The 17,852-nt window shown below is 34.4% G+C and overlaps 2 protein-coding genes across 5 annotated transcripts in view; one reads left to right on the top strand and one right to left on the bottom strand.

The window, feature by feature from the left end:
• The window catches only part of LOC136039221 (protein capicua homolog), a gene marked incomplete in the record, with an annotated part of 223,751 nt that overhangs the window by 45,107 nt on the left and 160,792 nt on the right, over window positions 1-17,852 (top strand). The window contains 1 exon segment of the mRNA XM_065722753.1: window positions 6,041-6,101. Coding sequence (XP_065578825.1) covers window positions 6,066-6,101 — 36 coding nt within the window.
• LOC136039222 (period circadian protein-like) overlaps window positions 1-17,852 on the bottom strand; it is a 569,811-nt gene that overhangs the window by 486,794 nt on the left and 65,165 nt on the right. The gene's annotated exons all lie outside the window — the stretch shown is intronic.

Here is a 17,852-nt window from a genome sequence, read left to right as displayed (position 1 = left end):
GGATCATGGTCTTTCGTGGAATTTTTTATGTTTTGAGTGTGTAAACTTGTTCAGGATGGAATCCCTTTTCTTCTCAATTTGTGGCTTCTAAGGTCTTTGCAGTGCGGATCGAGATTTTTGACTCGGGGGGCGGAGTTCATGTATGGATGTAGTGCTTAGAAGGGTCATTTTTTGGCAACTACAAAGCCAGAAGTTGCCTATTATTAAGTAATTTTTTCATTCTAAACCTGGGACTGCCCTATGTACTAGGGTTTGGAAATAGGTTGTGTACTGTTTGTGATGTATAAGACTTTGTCTAATGTCTTCTAGACATTAGACGAAGATTATTTTAATCTGTGGGATTTAATCCCATTCCTCTGTTTCTGCTCATGTCTTTGGTTACCTGAACATGTGTTGCTTCCTTAATGCAAAAACTGTTCGAAACATACGCCTTGATTTTATATATTAGCTAGTACAAAGTAGCCCGAATTCTCCGAATAATAAATTCTCCGATACAAGCTGGAATTGATATCATGATCTGTTTTAGACAAGTAATTTTAAGAATATATCCAAGACATTAGTAGGCTAAAATCTTCCCCAGTGAAATATTGATTTGTCCACCAGCCCGTGTTTTATATGATGAATATCACCTACATTCAGGCAGAAGTTTACCTTAATTTTCTCATTTTATGGAATTTAACATGTGTTGAAATAATTATAGTATAATATTAGTATAAAGAATAATATAGATTGATATCTATATTCATTATACGATGGGGCCCAGTGTCGTAGCTCTCTTTTGGTAAAATACTTAAGTTGCGTCACTGGTATGATTCAAGTTTGAACGACATCAAAATAAACACATTATTTCTTGGACCCCTCGGGTCACCTTAGGTCTATTCATACCTAGACACTGCGATTTTCTGTGGTTTTTATTTTGATTGTTTGCTGTTAGGTTCCATATATTTTAGCTTTTTTTGGTGATTCATCATCCACGTCTCAGTATTATTTTTTTTTTAATTTGGCGCTTGCTACTATCAACAACAGCATTACCGCATATGGGTTTTTTTTGCGTTAAAAATATGATTCAAGATTTTTCCCAATTGTTTATGACATATGGCTATGGAAGTATTCCCATAACCCGATTCGAAAATAAAAATTTTATTTTCATTACCTTTGGTACTTGAAACATTATTTGACAGATAATACTGTGTTGAATTTTTTTTTAGTAATTCAGCACCAAATCAATCAATTAAAATTTATTAAGTCCCAGCTTTGTGCACAGCGCTATAGTCTACCACCGTTGGCGTGGCAACGTGACCCAAAGCCACGTTGCCTTGGTAGGTGTCTTGCAATAACTTAAAATCGAACCGAAATTATCCTCTATATAAGGCTGGCTGCCTCCCCTCTATCAGCCGCTCTTTGCTCTAATGTTTATCTATTGCTTTACTCAAGATGTTGACTCATCTTTGATGAATCAAGATGATGAATGAACAACATCAAGATGATGAATCATCTAGAGTCAACCACGTCAACGCGGTGCCATTGACGTGGCACCGTGTCCCAAAGCTGTCCCTTCATAGGCTGGTTGTGTTCTTTGTAATTTTAATCTCAGTATTATGTTTTTTACTTACAAAAGCACGTAGATATAGCAGTTTCGTTCCAAACGAGCACTTAAACATCTTTTTATGATGTTTCAACAAAAAAAAGAAAAAAAAAAGAAAAAAAGACTTCCCTTGCGAAAAAGTGGTTTTTCTTTTTGCTGAAAAGGGGAAATGTAATTCTCCTAAATTGGGTTTTCGTCTATGATGATTCCAATGGTAGAGTTTTCACTTTGAAGCGACGCCATTTTTGTGAGGTTTCAGTTTATTTTTTTTTCGTTATTTTTTTTTTCACAAAGAACGTTTATCGTGAAAAACAATCGAAATGATTGTTACCATTCCTGAATCAGGTTCAACTGGCGATTCTTTCTCACTCAAGAGGTTTTATTTTAAAACGAGCTTTTAAATTTTAGGTTACTATGGGCTAGGTTTTGTTCTTTACTAGGCTACACCTTGGGGTGCAACCATGATCCTTTTTATGATTAAAAAAAAATAAGTTTTTTTTAAACTGAAAGTAAGGAGCGACATTAAAACTTAAAACGAACAGAAATTACTTCGTATATAAAAGGGGCTGCTTCCTCATCAACGCCCCGCTCTTTACACTAAAGTTTGACTCTTTCTCTCAACTCTTCTTCTTAAAACAGTAAAAAATTTAGCGTAAAGAGCGGGGCGTTGATGAGGAAGCAGCCCCTTTCATATACGAAGTAATTTCTGTTCTTTTCAAGTTTTAATGTCGCTCCTTACTTTCAGTTGAAAAAAAATTGTTTTTTTATTTAATTTCTGAACGCTTTTGACTCAATGCATGTTTTGATTTTGGCTCTCCGCAGAGGAATAATTAAAACAAAATTTGCATTTTTTTTTTTTTTTGACTAAATGGCTGTCTCATAGTTTTGGTCGAATCATTTTTAGAAAAAAAGGAGCGGGGGAGGAAGCCTAGTTGCCCTCCGATATTTTGGTTACTTAAAAAGGCAACTAGAACTTTAAATTTTTTACGAATGTTTTTATTAGCAAAAGACATACGTAACTTATAAATTAGCTTACATAGCGAACTTTTGTATTCTCATGTTTTTATTACATAAATATAGGGGTTCACCCCCACGTCAGTACCTCGCTCTTTACACTAAAGCTTAAATTTTGTCCCAATTCATTAAGAACGACCCCTGAATCACAAAAAGGGTAGAATAAATAGTTGAAAATACTACTTAAAGAAAAATACTTTAGCGTAAAGAGCGAGGTATTAGGAAGAGGTGATCCCCTCATATGCTTAATAATTTCTGTTCGTTTTAAGTTTTAATGCTGCCAGTTGAAAAAAACTTTCAAACTGCCAAAACTTTCAATGCTGCCAGTTGAAAACCTTACTTCCAGTTGAAAAACTTTTTCATATTTATTTTTTCATTGTATTTTTTTAAATATTGCTAGAAAATCCTGCGCTCCCTTCATGGAAATTTTCTTCCCCCATGACAAATTCCTCGATGGAAAGTTTCCCCAGCATATCCCCCTCTTCTCAACCCCTCCCCCACCAAAAAAATCCCCCTGAAAACGTCTGTACACTTCCCAATAACCATTACTATATGTAAGCACTGGTCAAAGTTTGTAACTTGTAGCCCCTCCCATGGGGACTGCGGGGGAGTAATTCGTCCCCAAAGACATAGTTATTAGGTTTTTATAACGTAGTTCAGCGACTACGCTGAATAAAATGGCAATCTCAGAATTCTGATCCGTTAACTTTGGAAAAATGATTAGCGTGGGAGGGGGCCTAGGTGCCCTCCAATTTTTTGTTCTCTTAAAAAGGGCACTAGAACTTTTCATTTCCGTTAGAATGAGCCCTCTCGCAACATTCTAGGACCACTGGGTCGATACGATCCCCCTGGGAAAAAAACAAACAAACAAATAAACACGCATCCATGATCTTTCTTCTGGCAAAAAATACAAAATTCCACATTTTTGTAGATTAGAGCTTGAAACTTCTACTATAGGGTTCTCTGATACGCTGAATCTGATGGTGTGATTTTCGTTAAGATTCTATGATTTTTAGAGGTTATTACCCCTATTTTCTAAAAGAAGGCAAATTTTCCGAGGTGTAACTTTTGATGGGTAAGACTAAACTTGATGAAACTTATATATTTAAAATCAGCATTAAAATGCGATTCTTTTGATGTAGCTATTGGTATAAAAATTCCATTTTTTAGAGTTTTGGTTACTATTGAGCCGGGTCGCTCCTTACTACAGTTCGTTACCACGAACTGTCTGATTATACTGAAAGTTTAGCGGCATGAAGAGGGTCCATGGCTCCTTAAGTCCTCTTCAGAGGGATTGTATGCCGATGTTGGGAGGAAGGGATAAGGTGATTCTTGTCTCCCCTTTTATAAAAGACCGTGGACCAAAACAATTTCAGAAACCTCAAAGCGTTTTACTATCGATATGAAAAAATTTTATGTTTAAAAAACTACATACTCTAGTTTTTGTACTGTAGCCCAATAATATTGTTATACTAAGTTCAAGGTTGTATTTTTTTCTTTTGATCGGTACATTTCTTGAACAGGAGTCAGGACAACCTTCTCTTTGAGTTTGGGTTTCTGAGTTTTTGTGCCATATTTCAAGCGGAATTTTTGGCAGAAGATAATCATTTTTCTTTCCCTGGAATGGTTCCATTCAAATTGTTGCTTTTTTATTTGACAGGTAATAATCTTCTGCATAAAATCCTATCCTTCATTTGGAAAATTCTGCCCAAGTTCTTTTTCTGTTTCGGTGATCCCCTCGATCACTGTTCCAGTGATCGAGGGGATTCTGGATTTTCACAAAATGTGTTTAAGAAACTGGGCCTGAGGTTTCAGCTTTGGCGGCATGCCAAAAGCTCTGGCTAAGAGCTTTTGGGTCAGAAAAGGAAAACAAGCTCATCTCGTTTTGTTTCGAATTTAAACATAGTTAAATTCATATATATATATATATATATATATATATATATATATATATATATATATATATATATATATATATATATATATATATATATATATATATATATATATATATATATATATATATATATATATATATATATATATATATATATATATATATATATACGTACCTATCTTTTTTGGGGGGGATAATATAAAAATAAATATTATTTGATAATTTGAGTCAAAAGTGCGTAGAAATTCAAGGAAATTTAAGGCTTCAGGTTTTTTGTCTGCATCTCCTGGATCAGCCTTTCCACTGTCCTCGATTTTTTGGGGGGTGTCCCCGAATTTGCGCGAAAGAAAGCTGGGCTCTGAATTTCCACGAAAATTAGTGTTAACGAAAAGTAAAGATTTGTATTTCTTATTAGCGTTCATATATTTACGAAGGCTCTTAATTTTTGGCGAGCTTTCAGAGAACCTGATTTTTCATTCGGAAGATTTGGAGAGATCCCGAACAATCTGGAAGAGTGTCCAGGGCAAGGCCTTATTCAACGAAGGGTTAGGAGGTTTGAACCCCCTCAAAATGTTTGTCCGACTCGTAAAAAACATAACAAAAATGAATATAAACTAATTCTTTATGTCGTTTTTTAAAGTCTTTTTGTAACACCCCCTCCCCCCGAAAAAAATCTTATGTACCCCCTTCCCCTTGAAAAAAATTCTGGATATTTACCTGGTCCAGCTTAATTGAAAATATTGCACCCCTTCCGACTGGCTAATATCTTGCCATATTTTGCCTATATTATAGGATATAATGACATCTAATAAATAGATTAACTAGAAAATATAAGAAATAATTTTTATAGTATTTTCGAAATAACAAACGATAGAAAAAAGGGAGGAGTAATACCCTGGTTTGTGTTCTTCAATAAGAATTTAAGAATTATGTTTCCTACCCGAGAACGTATTCAAGATCTTAATTCGGAGGGGGGGGACTGTGTGTACATGAATTTGTTATGCCCTCTCCTTCTATTTTTGTTAGGCTGAACTGTAATAGGACGAATGGGGCCGGGGATCTTGTATGCCACAGCAGGTTTTATTTATCCTTCCAGATAATTTCGCACCCAATATAAATTCACGTCCAGGGACACTCGCACCCTCCTTGCAACGTTTCTCGCTACCTTAAGTAGTAGCCCTTGTTCACCCTTGAGAAGAATTTTCGTTACGACTATATACGGCCTTGGTGTTCTCCTTATATACCCACTGGAAATTTGCGCTGATAATCCTTTCTTCAGAAGAAACGAGATTGTGTAGTAATAAAATAGTTACAATCTAATGATTGAACAGACAGTTAATTCATGTTTGGCGTAGTGTGCTTGGATGTTATATAGTTAAAGGCAGTAGATTTAGAACCGGTTCAAAAATAAGCGTTTTTTGATCTTTGTTTATAATAGCCAAGGTGTATTCTCTCTATTCTTTTAGTTCCTCTTGTGCAATGGTTTAGAAGCGTGATTATTCTTTTATGATTTTTATTTTTGTTTATTTTTTATTTATTTATAGATTCTTCAGTTAAACTGTCAGTGATATGCGTGTTGGTGCATTTGTGAGCCCTCCTCAATCTGTAAGTTTTTTGTTTTATCTATGCTTTTATAGCATTTCAGTTGTCAAATATACTATGTCCCATTTACCAAAAAGATATTAGTGTTGCGTTCGCACTCTTCAGAAGAAAAGATTATAAATAATTCCTTAAGGCGTACCAATAAACTTTGACTCCCTGTCCCAATGTTCTAATATATACCCTGAATTGTATTTATGCTGTGAAATATTCACGCTGAATTTGCTGTTGCATTGCTTGAGTTAAACCAATATAAAGAAATGAGTCAAATATGGAAAACCCATTAATTACGTACGATTTGGGGTTTCTATTTGACCATTTGAGGGAATGGGGTAAAGTTTATCGATACGCCTTAAGGAATGATATTAGTAAGCATTTAAAACGTTTTAAAATAGGTTTCAAACTCTTATAGTGTTTCAAACAGTTCATGGTAACGAACTATAGTAAGGAGCGACCCGGCTCAATAGTAACCGAAACTCTAAAAATGGAATTTTGATACCAATAGTTAAATCAAAAGAATCACCTTTTAATGCTGATTTTAAATATAGAAGTTTCATCAAGATCAGTTATACCCATCAAAAGCTACGAACCTGAGAAAATTTGCATCATTTTAGAAAATAGGGGGGAACACCCCCTAAAAGTCATACAATCTTAACGAAAATCACACCACCCGATTCAGCGTATCAGAGAACCTTTTTGTAGAAGTTTCAAGCTCCTATCTACAAAAATGTGGAATTTCGCATTTTTTGCCAGAAGACAGATCACTTATGCATGTTTATTTGTTTGTTTTTTTGTTTTGTTTTTCCAGGGGTTATCGTATCGACCCAGTGGTCCTAGAATCTTGCGAGAGGGCTCATTCTAACGGAAATTAACAGTTCTAGTGCCCTTTTTAAGTGACCAAAACCTAGGCCCCCTCCCACGCTCATTTTTTCCCAAAATTCATCGGATACAAATTCTGAGATAGCCATTTTATTCACCATAGTCGAAAAACCTTATAACTATGTCTTTGGGGGCGACTTACTCCCCCACAGTCCCCGTGGGAGGGGCTACAAGTTACAAACTTTGACCAGTATTTACATATAGTAATGGTTATTTGGAAGTGTACAGACGTTTTCAGAGGGATTTTTAGGTTGGGGGGGGGTTGAGAAGGGGAAGATATGTTGGGGGAACTTTCCTTGGAAGAATTTGTCGTGGCGGAAGAAAATTTTCATGAAGGGAGCGCAGGATTTTCTAGTATTATTAAAAAAAAAACAATGAAAAAATAAATATGAAAAGTTTTTTCAACTGAAAGTAAGGAGAAGCATTAAAACTTAAAGCGAACAGAATTTATTACGCATATGATGGGCTCACTTCCTCCTAATACCCCGCTCTTTACGCTAAAGTACTTTTTTAGTAATTTCAACTATTTATTCTACGGCTTTTGTGATTCAGGGGGCATTAGAAATTGAAAACGTTAGAAAACGTTAAGAAATAAGAAATGAAAACGTGTTTTCAATTGAAAGTAAAGAGTAGCATTGAATCTTAAAACGAACAGAGATTATTACGCATATGAGGGGTTCTAAAAATACTTTAGCATAAAGAGCGAGGTATGTAGGAGGAGATAAATACCTCGCACTTTATGGTAAAGTATTTTTCGTAATTTCAACTATTTATTCTACGGCCTTTTTGATTCAGGGGTCATTCTTAAAGAATTGGGACAAAACTTACGATTTAATGTAAAGAGCGAGGTATTAACGAGGGTACAAACCCCCTTAAGTTACGCATATTTTTTTACTAATAAAAACGTTCATTAAAAATTAAAAGTTCTAGTTGCATTTTTAAGTAACCGAAAAATTGGAGGGCAACTAGGCCACCTTCCCAACCCCTTATTTCTCAAAATCGTCTGGTCAAAACTAAGAGAAAGCCATTTAGCCAAAAAAAAAGCATGAATATACAAATTTCGTTTTAATAATTTATGTGCGAAGAGCCAAAATCAAACATGCATTAATTCGAAAACGTTCAGAAATTAAATAAAAAAACTAGTTTTTTAACTGAAAGTAAGGAGCGACATTAAAACTTAAAACGAACAGAAATTACTCCGTATATGAAATGGGTTGTCCCCTAAGCTAAAGCTTTTAATTGTTTTAAAAAGCAGAATTGTGGCAAAGAGTCAAACTTTAGCGTAAAGAGCGAGGGATTGTGGAGGGGACAACCCATTTCATATACAGAGTAATTTCTGTTCGTTTTAAGTTTTAATGTCGCTCCTTACTTTCAGTTAAAAAAAAACTAGTTTTTTTTTTATTTAATCCTTGTAAAGGGATGGAATGTAGCATTGATACCGCCAAATCAGACCTTTTAAGTTATCTGTTTGAAAACTCCAACCCGGTGCGAAGGGATATATGTGGTGAAGAGGGCTGGTGTTTACCCCGGTGGCCGGAAGATATCCCCGCGGAAAATACCCCCGCGGAATATACCCTTCCCGGAAAATACCCCTCCCTGGTGGGAAATATCCCCACCCCAGAAAATACACCCTGTGGAAAATACACCCTTGCCTCCCACACTTAATATCCTCTGATTAAGTTATAGAATTTTGTATATGCATCGACTATATAGGTCATACCTCCATCCAATTTTGATAGAAAACCCTAGAAACTTTGCAATTTCATATTTTGCGTTTCCGAAAATCAAGTGTGTTATTCAAGATGGGAGCTGTAAACTTTCTTTTGAGGTTTATAACGACGGTGAATTAAATGTCGTATTTCTTAGGTATTTTCAAAGACCACACCGCCTTTCCATGACGATACATAACAGTTCAAATAGGGTCAAACCCTTTTATTAGATAGTAAAAAAACAAGAGCTAAGAGCTCATATGGCACTTGTGACGAGGCAAGAAGAGCTAAGAGATCAAGAGTTATGAGCTCTAACAAAATTCTATAAATCAATAGATTGATTTAAAAGGAAAATAAGAGGCTCAGTGCCGGTCAGGATTTAAAATAAGAGCTCTGATTCACGATGTCCTTCTAAATATCAAAATTCATTAAGATCCAATCACCCACTCGTAAGTTATAAATACCTAATTTTTTCTAATTTTTCCTCTCCCTTTAGCCCCCCAGATGGTAGAATCTGGAAAAACGACTTTATCAAGTCAATTTGTGCAGGTCCCTGACACGCCTACCTATTTTCATCGTCCTAGCACGTCCAGAAACACCTGAATCCCTGCCCCCAACTCCCCCAAAGATAGCGAAGCCAGTACGGTTCCTTCAATCGTATCAAGGACATTTGCTTATTCTATCCACCAAGCTTCATCCCGATTCCTCCACTCCAAGTGTTCCCCAAGATTTCCCCCTCCAACTCCCCCTAATGTCAAAGATCTGGTCGGGATTTGAAATAAGAGATCAAATTTCATTAAGATCCGATCACCTATTCGTGAGATAAAAATACCCCAATTTTCCCGTTTTCCAAGAATTCCGGTTTCCCCCTCCAACTCCCCCCAATGTCATGGGGTCTGATCAGAATTAAAAATTAGAGCTTTAAAGCACAAGATCCTTCTAAATATCGAATTTCATTAAGATCTGGTCACCCTTTCGTAAGTTACAAATACCTCAGTTTTTAAAATTACCCCCCTCCCCAACTCCACCAAAGAGAGCAGATCCGGTCCAGTTATGTCAGTCACGTATCTTAGACAGGTTTTTATTCTTCCTATCCAGTTTCATTCTGATCTCGCCGCTTTAAGTATTTTTTATGATTTCCTGTCCCCCCAACTGCCCCCCCCCCAATTACGCTGGATCCGGTTGAGATTTAAAATAAGAGATCTGAATTACGAGATCCTTCTAAATATGAAGTTTCATGAAGATCCGATCACTCCTTCGTAAGTTAAAAACACGCAATTTTTTTCTAATTTTTCAGAATTAACCCCTCCCCCAATAGAGCGGATCCATTCCAATTACGTAAATCACGTATCTAAGACTTCTGCTTATTTTTCCCATCAAGTTTCATCCCGATCCCTCCAATCTAAGCGTTTTCCATGATTTTAGGTTCCCCCACCCCAAACCCCCCCCCCCCCCCCAATGTCACCAGCTCCGGTCGGGATTTAAAATAAGAGCTTTGAGACACGATATCCTTCTAAATATTAAATTTAATTGATATCCGATCACCCGTTCGTAAGTTCAAAATACCGCATTTTTTCAAATTTTTCAGAATTAACCCCCCCCCAACTACCCCAAAGAGAGCGGATCCGTTCCGGTTATGTCAATCATGTATCTAGGACTTCTGCTTATGTTTCCCACCAAGTTTCATCCCGATCCCTCCACTCTAAGCGTTTTCCAAGTTTTAGGTTTTCCCCTCCCAACTCCCCCCAGTGTCACCAGGTCCGGTCGGGATTTAAAATAAGAGCTCTGAGGCACGATATTCTTCTAAATATTAAATTTCATTGAGATTCGATCACCTGTTCGTAAGTTAAAAATACCTCATTTTTCTAATTTTTCAGAATTACCCCCCCCCCCCCCCCAACTACCCCAAAGAGAGCGGATCCGTTCCGGTTATCTCAGTCATGTATCTCGGACTTGTGCTTATTTTCCCCACCAAGTTTCATCCCGATCCCTCCACTCTAAGTGTTTTCCAAGTTTTAGGTCCCCCCCAACCCCCACCCCCCCCAGTGTCACCAGATCCGGTCGGGATTTAAAGTAAGAGCTCTGAGAAACGATATCCTTCTAAATATCAAATTTCATTGAGATCCGATCACCCGTTCGTAAGTTAAAAATACCGCATTTTTTCTAATTTTTCAGAATTAACCCCCTCCCCCTAACTACTCCAAAGAGAGCAGATCCGTTCTGGTTATGTCAATCATATATCTAGGACTTGTGCTTATTTTTCCCACTAAGTTTCATCCCGATCCCTCCACTCTAAGTGTTTTCCTAGATTTTAGGTTTTAGGTCTTATTTTGATTTGGTGTTATATTTCGAAATTTTCAAAAATATTCTTTTTTACAGGTTATAACTTCTTTTTTTTGAATCTGAATAATGCTTCTTATTTCTGAATCAGAGTCTAGTGGAAATACTTCTCAGTAGACACTTTCTTAGAAAATGGGTTTTTAAACTTTTAGTTACTATGGGCTGTGGTTCGATCTTTACTAGGTTGCAGTTATTGCTGCAACCTTCATTAAATCCAACTTTTCCTGCAGAAATTTCCTGCAGCTTTTCCTTCGCAGGACTCGCTAAAATTCGTTTTCTGAGAGCAATTAAGCTCTGTTCAAAAAGTTGTAGAGTATCGAATTAAATCCTGTGTTTGCAAGCACCATGCTACGGGCATACCTAAAAACTCCCAGTTATTTCCTGATATTCTATGCGAAAGCAGTACTAATATAAAAGCTATTTCTCATAATATTTGATGACGAATTTGCCAGCCTACTCAATTTTCAGCTTCGAACAAAAGATTAATTAGTGTGGTTTCTTTGAATTTAAACATCCTTTTTTGGAATTAAAGCCTAATTGTCTTACTATTGAAAATGATAGTGTCGTGACTCAAATATTAATTATTAAACGGTCACACGACTGGAGCTATATCTTGCAGCGGTAAGGTAATGGCCACATTAGAAAGTAAATGTTCGCGTTTATACTCGTTCGCTTAGATGTCTTTTTTTCTGGTTTCTTTCGTATTTTTTATTATGTTGTATTTTGCTAAATGTTTAATTGTTGTCTTCAATGTTTCGCTTTGGGTCTCATTTACTTATTTATTGTAATTTATTCTTACAATTGAAAAAATATTTGAATTTATTTCAACTCGTCTTCGGTTTAATGCCGTATTTCTTATACCAAATACCAAAGGTAATCTATATAAAGGCCTAGGGTTCGATCCCCGCCACAGTAAGGCTGGGGGACAGGCTTGCTACTTGCCCCTGTAAAAAAGTCCCATCAACTGAAACGTCGAGTCGATACCTTTTGCGCCAGCAGTGGCTCAGGAGGATCCTTATCCTTTTTTATTTAGGATATCCTGTTCTGATATGTTTATCCCTTTAGTGTTTGACATTTGACTAGGATCCTTATTTTCTTCTAATTTAAAAATATCACTTGTATTCCTTATTTCCACATATTCCCACTAACCTGTGATTGTGCTAACATGTGCCAGTAAAGGCTCTGGAGAATCTTCGTCCTTTTTTACTATCTATATTAATTTTAAAAGTTTTTCTACAAAAGAAGTTTTTCAAATAAAAGTAAAGAGATACATTAAACTAAAAAAGAGTTGAAATTAAGTCGAATAATTTTTTAAGTGTAAGAATAAATCACAATACATAAGTAAATGAAACTCAAAACAAACATAAATTATATCAATAACCGAGTCAAACAGAAAATGAGCAGAAACCAAGAGGAGTGTGGCCGACCTCCCGCGTACCTTCTAAAGACAGAATATAATTTGCACTTTAGTGAAAACAATCTTTATTTCTAGCTATGTGTTTTTATTTCTCACGGTATCGAAAAAAAAACGAAAAAAAAGTCACCGTCATAAGTTTTGTATCTTTTTTTTTATTAATTTTTTTTTTAAGTATTTGATCAATGTTTGATAGGTTTTGATTGTAAGTGTTATCATTTGTTTTTTCTTTATACTATATTGTAGCGTACTCCTCATTTTTTGAGGGAAATAAAGAAAATAAAAAATAAATAAATAAAATAACCACAATTACTGAAAAAAAAGTTATGAATGTTGGTTGACAGTTAAATATATATGCTGGTATAAGTCTTGATAATTTTGTATCTACTAAATTAAAAAAAATATTTAAAGCGTATTTTGTTTAAAACATTAAAAATGTAAACTTATTGTTTTTGAACATTTAATCTATATAAAAGCAATCTACAATCCACGTTTTGAGCAAAATACAAGTTACTCTATCCAGGTGAAAAAGGTCAAACCACCACCCCTCCCCAATACGCAGAGTTACAGAAGAGAATGCGCTTTTTGGTTGTTTAGCTGTAAAGGTGAACTCTGGCCATTGGTTACATATAGTATTGGTTATTGGAAAGTATACAGCAATTTTCAGGTGTACTTTTTTGGGGGGGAGGGGGGTCGGGGAGAGAAGGTTAAGTGGAAGGATCTTTTCATGGATGAATTTTTCATGGAGGAAGAGAATTTTCCATGAAGGGGAGGCCGATTTCCCAGAATTATTAAAAAAAAACGATCAGAAATTATATAAAAAAACAAGTTTTTCATCTGAAAGTAAGGAGCAACATTAAAACTTAAAACGAACAGAAATTATTACGTATATGAGGGGGTTTGCCCCCTCGGCAATACCTCGCTTTTTACGCTAAAGTTGTTTTTGTACTTTCATAAAAGCTATTTGTTTTAACTAAACTCTTTGTTATTCAGGGGTCATTCTTAAAGAATTGGAACAGCTTTCGAACTTTAGCGTAAAGAGGGAGGTATTGACGAGGGGACGAACCCCTCATATACGCAATTAATATATATGATCTTATATTAATATAGATGATAATATAGAAGATCCTGTAGACGGTTTATAAAGTAAGAGCTCAGAAATGTTTTGGGAAAAACTCCCCCTCAAATTTCACAAACACCTGAGAACAGGATAGCTTACCCGGCTTAATGAATTAATAAATTTAATAAAGCCAGTAGTTATCGTAATTTTATTGTACTTATTTTATTGCATATTGTCAATCGGATGCTAACTTGTTTACAGCCTATACTCAAGCTATCTGGAAATAGAAGATATTAGGTTTTAAGTGTATAAGAACGGGAGAAGAGTAAAACAAATAATTTTTAATTCCTTAATTTTTAATTAAAAATAATTTTAATTTTTAATTAGAGAAATATCTTGATCAGATAGGGCTCTGACTATTTTTGGTGAATTTACGGGAGCGAATTTGGGAACTTCCAAAAAATGTGTATTGAATGGGGTTGAATTTGGCTTAAAAATTAGTATGAAGCCATGATCTATTCCAGATGATTGGTTGGGTAGTTAATCGGATTGAGTTGGTCATAGATATGCGAGAAAAGGTAATTTAGTGTGTTAAACCCGTTTCCACGTGTGCTTTTTTTTATATAATTCGTTACTAATTAAAATGCACGGAAAAAGGTGTGAGTTAATCAGTTTTTTTTATATAATACGTAAATTCAATTAGTTTTACAACCTTGCTAAGCTGCACATATAAGCTTTGAAATAATGTGGGGTATGACTTAATAATTACTAACCGATTTAAATCGATGTATTCTTTCGATTTCGTAAGATGATGCACCTAATATCCATTTTCATCCAAGATCCCAAATTTCGCCTAAATGAAAAACCTTGTCGTTACACTATCTTACATAGCAATATAGTAAAGATTACACTAAATTATTCATTATATGTCTTGGTATGACCTGAAAAAAATGTACCAAAATTTATCTATATTCCGAATTATATTCCTGAGGTTAAAATTTTTAACTGAGGTTGAGGTTGAAAAATCAACATGCTTAAATTAGACAATAGTTTTAACTTCACGCTGCTTAAAAATGCTTGAAGACAAAACTTACAAAATTTCATTATCTTCTCTCATAGCTTTGGTTGAAAAATTAGTATGAAGACCTGGTCCATTCCAGATGATAGGTTGGGTAGCTAATGGTGTTGAGTTGGCCTTATATGTGCGAGGAAAGGTAATTTATTGTGTTAAACCCGTTCCCACGTGTGCTTTTCTAGACATCATTTTCTAGCCGTCATCACTTTAAACCAATCAGGGTATTTTATAACAAAGGAAGCAAATAATATAAATTGCCATTATTTCCTTTTGCCATTAATTTGCCAGTATAGCCATCATATATATATATATATATATATATATATATATATATATATATATATATATATATATATATATATATATATATATATATATATATATACTAGTTGTTGGTGCGGTGCTTCGCGCCACACCAACGCTTATTTGGTGGGGGCGCTTCGCCCCCCCCCTCCCCAAGCCCCCCCTCGCGCGTAAGTCGTTATGCGCCGTATTAGATACGCGCGATTGTAGTTGTGTCCCTGTGTCCCACCTGTGAATATCGATAGATATATATATATGTCTTGTCCCGGTCGTCATTTATATTCCCTGTGTCCCGGTTTGTAACGTCATGTTATAATGAATATAATATACATATATATATATATATATATATATATATATATATATATATATATATATATATATATATATATATATATATATATACTAGCTGTTGGGGTGGCGCTTCGCGCCACCCCAACACCTAGTTGGTGGGGGCGCTTCGCGCCCCCCCCCCAAGCCCCCCCGCGCGCGTAAGTCGTTACGCGCCATAATAGTTACGCGCCATTGTAGTTGTGTCCCTATGTCCCACCTGTGAATATAGATATATATATATATATATGGTTTTAACTACGTAAAACTTGCGAATATACAACATTCTTTGCTGTCCCATTGTCTTTGCATATAAATAGATTGTCAGGTTTACCGACTCTTGAACATGCAACATATAATGGTCCATGGGAAAACAATCTGTATTCAGATCTATACCTCATGATTCTAATGATTGCCCTTGAGCTTTGTTGATGGTGATTGCTAATCGACCATTCCCTGTCCCGGTGTCCCGGTCGTCATTTACATCCCCCTGTTTCCCCCGGTGTCCCCGTTGTAGTTGTGTCCCTGTGTCCCGGTCGTCATTTATATTCCCTGTGTCCCGGGTCCCGGTCATCATTTGTATCCCGGTGTCCCGGTCTGTATATACATTCGTTTTTTAGTTTTGTTTTTCTCCTTTATTTTTTTCCTTTTTTTTTCTTTTTTAGCTTATTTAGATTTTTAGATTTTTTAGTTTTTTTTATTAGTTTTTAGTTTTTATTTCTTTTTAGTTTTTTTGTCCCGGTCGTCATTTATATCCCCCTGTTTCCCCCGGTGTCCCCGTTGTAGTTGTGTCCCTGTGTCCCGGTCGTTATTTATATTCCCTGTGTCCCGGTCGTCATTTGTATCCCGGTGTACCGGTCTGTATATACATTCGTTTTTTAGTTTTGTTTTTCTCCTTTATTTTTTTCCTTTTTTTTCTTTTTTAGTTTATTTAGATTTTTAGATTTTTTAGTTTTTTTATTAGTTTTTAGTTTTTTTTTCTTTTTAGTTTTTTTATAGTTTTTACCTTCTTTTTAGTTTTGTTAATTTTTTTTTTTACTTGTGTCCTGGTCGTCATTTATACTCCCTGTGTCCCGGTGCTTTGTTGATTGCTAATCGAACATTCCTTTTGTCCTGGTCGCTTTCTCTTTGAGTGTCGTCATTTATTTTTTTCTTTTTTAGTTCTTTTAGTTTTTACCTTTTTTAGTTTTTTTTTTAGTTTTTAGTTTTTTTAGTTTTTTACCTTTTTTTAGTTTTTTTAGTTTTTTTAGTTTTTTAGCTTTTTTATTTTTTTTATTAGTTTTTAGTTTTTTTGTAGTTTTTGCCTTTTTTTTAGTTTTTTTAGTTTTTTAGCTTTTTTATTAGTTTTTAGTTTTTTTTGTAGTTTTTGCCTTTTTTTAGTTTTTTTAGTTTTTTAGCTTTTTTATTTTTTTTATTAGTTTTTAGTTTTTTTTGTAGTTTTTGCCTTTTTTTAGTTTTTTCAGTTTTGACGTCACCTGATCCAGTTTTTTCAGGTGACGTCACCTGATCCACGATCCACAGATCCACAGACAACTTATTTTTATATATATAGATAGTTTTTTTTTTTTTTACTTATGTCCTGGTCGTCATTTATACTCCCTGTGTCCCGGTGCTTTGTTGATTGCTAATCGAACATTCCTTTTGTCCTGGTCGCTTTCTCTTTGAGTGTCGTCATTTATTAGTTTTTTCCTTTTTTTTTTAGTTTTTTATTGGTTTTTACCTTTATTTTAGCTTATTTTTCAGTTTTTTCCTTTTTTTTAGTTTTTTTTTATTTTTTATTTTTTTTAGTTTTTTACCTTTTTTTAGTTTTTTTTAGTTTTTTTAGTTTTTTAGCTTTTTTACTTTTTTTATTAGTTTTTAGTTTTTTTTTGTAGTTTTTGCCTTTTTTTAGTTTTTTCAGTTTTTTTTTTAGTTTTTTATTGGTTTTTACCTTTATAGTTTTTTTAGTTTTTTAGCTTTTTTATTTTTTTTTATTAGTTTTTAGTTTTTTTTGTAGTTTTTGCCTTTTTTTAGTTTTTTCAGTTTTGACGTCACCTAATCCAGTTTTTTCAGGTGACGTCACCTGACACATCCATCCATCCATCCACAGACAGACAACTTATTTTTATATATATAGATAGATATATATATATATATATATCTATATATATAAAAATAAGTTGTCTGTTGTGTGGATCTGTGGATGGATCAGGTGACGTCATGTTTGTCCGCATATGACGTCTGAATTATTTCACACTAATACAAAAGAAGAAAAAAACTAAAAAAGGTAAAAACTACAAAAAAAAACTAAAAAGCAAAAAAAACTAAAAAACTAAAAAAAACTAAAAAAAGGTAAAAATCTAATAACTAAAAAAAAACTGAAAAAAATAAAAAAAGGCAAAAACTAGAAAAAAAATAAAAACTAATAAAAAAACTAAAAAAGCTAAAAAACTAAAAAAACTAAAAAAAACGTAAAAAAAGGTAAAAAACTAAAAAAAAACTAAAAACTAAAAAAGAAAAAAACTAAAAAAAGGAAAAAACTGAAAAATAAAAGAGAAAAAGAAAACTAAAAAAATATGAATAAATATATATAAAAATAAGTTGTTTTCTGGGTTATGTCTGTCTGTCTGTCTGTCGAGTGACGTCGTGTTTGTCCGCATATGACGTC

The sequence above is a fragment of the Artemia franciscana genome, chromosome 19 (genome assembly GCF_032884065.1).
Source record: "Artemia franciscana chromosome 19, ASM3288406v1, whole genome shotgun sequence".
Taxonomy (NCBI): Eukaryota; Metazoa; Arthropoda; class Branchiopoda; order Anostraca; family Artemiidae; genus Artemia; species Artemia franciscana.
The sequence above is the reverse complement of the archived record's forward strand: the minus strand, read 5'-3'. Positions and strand labels throughout refer to the sequence as shown.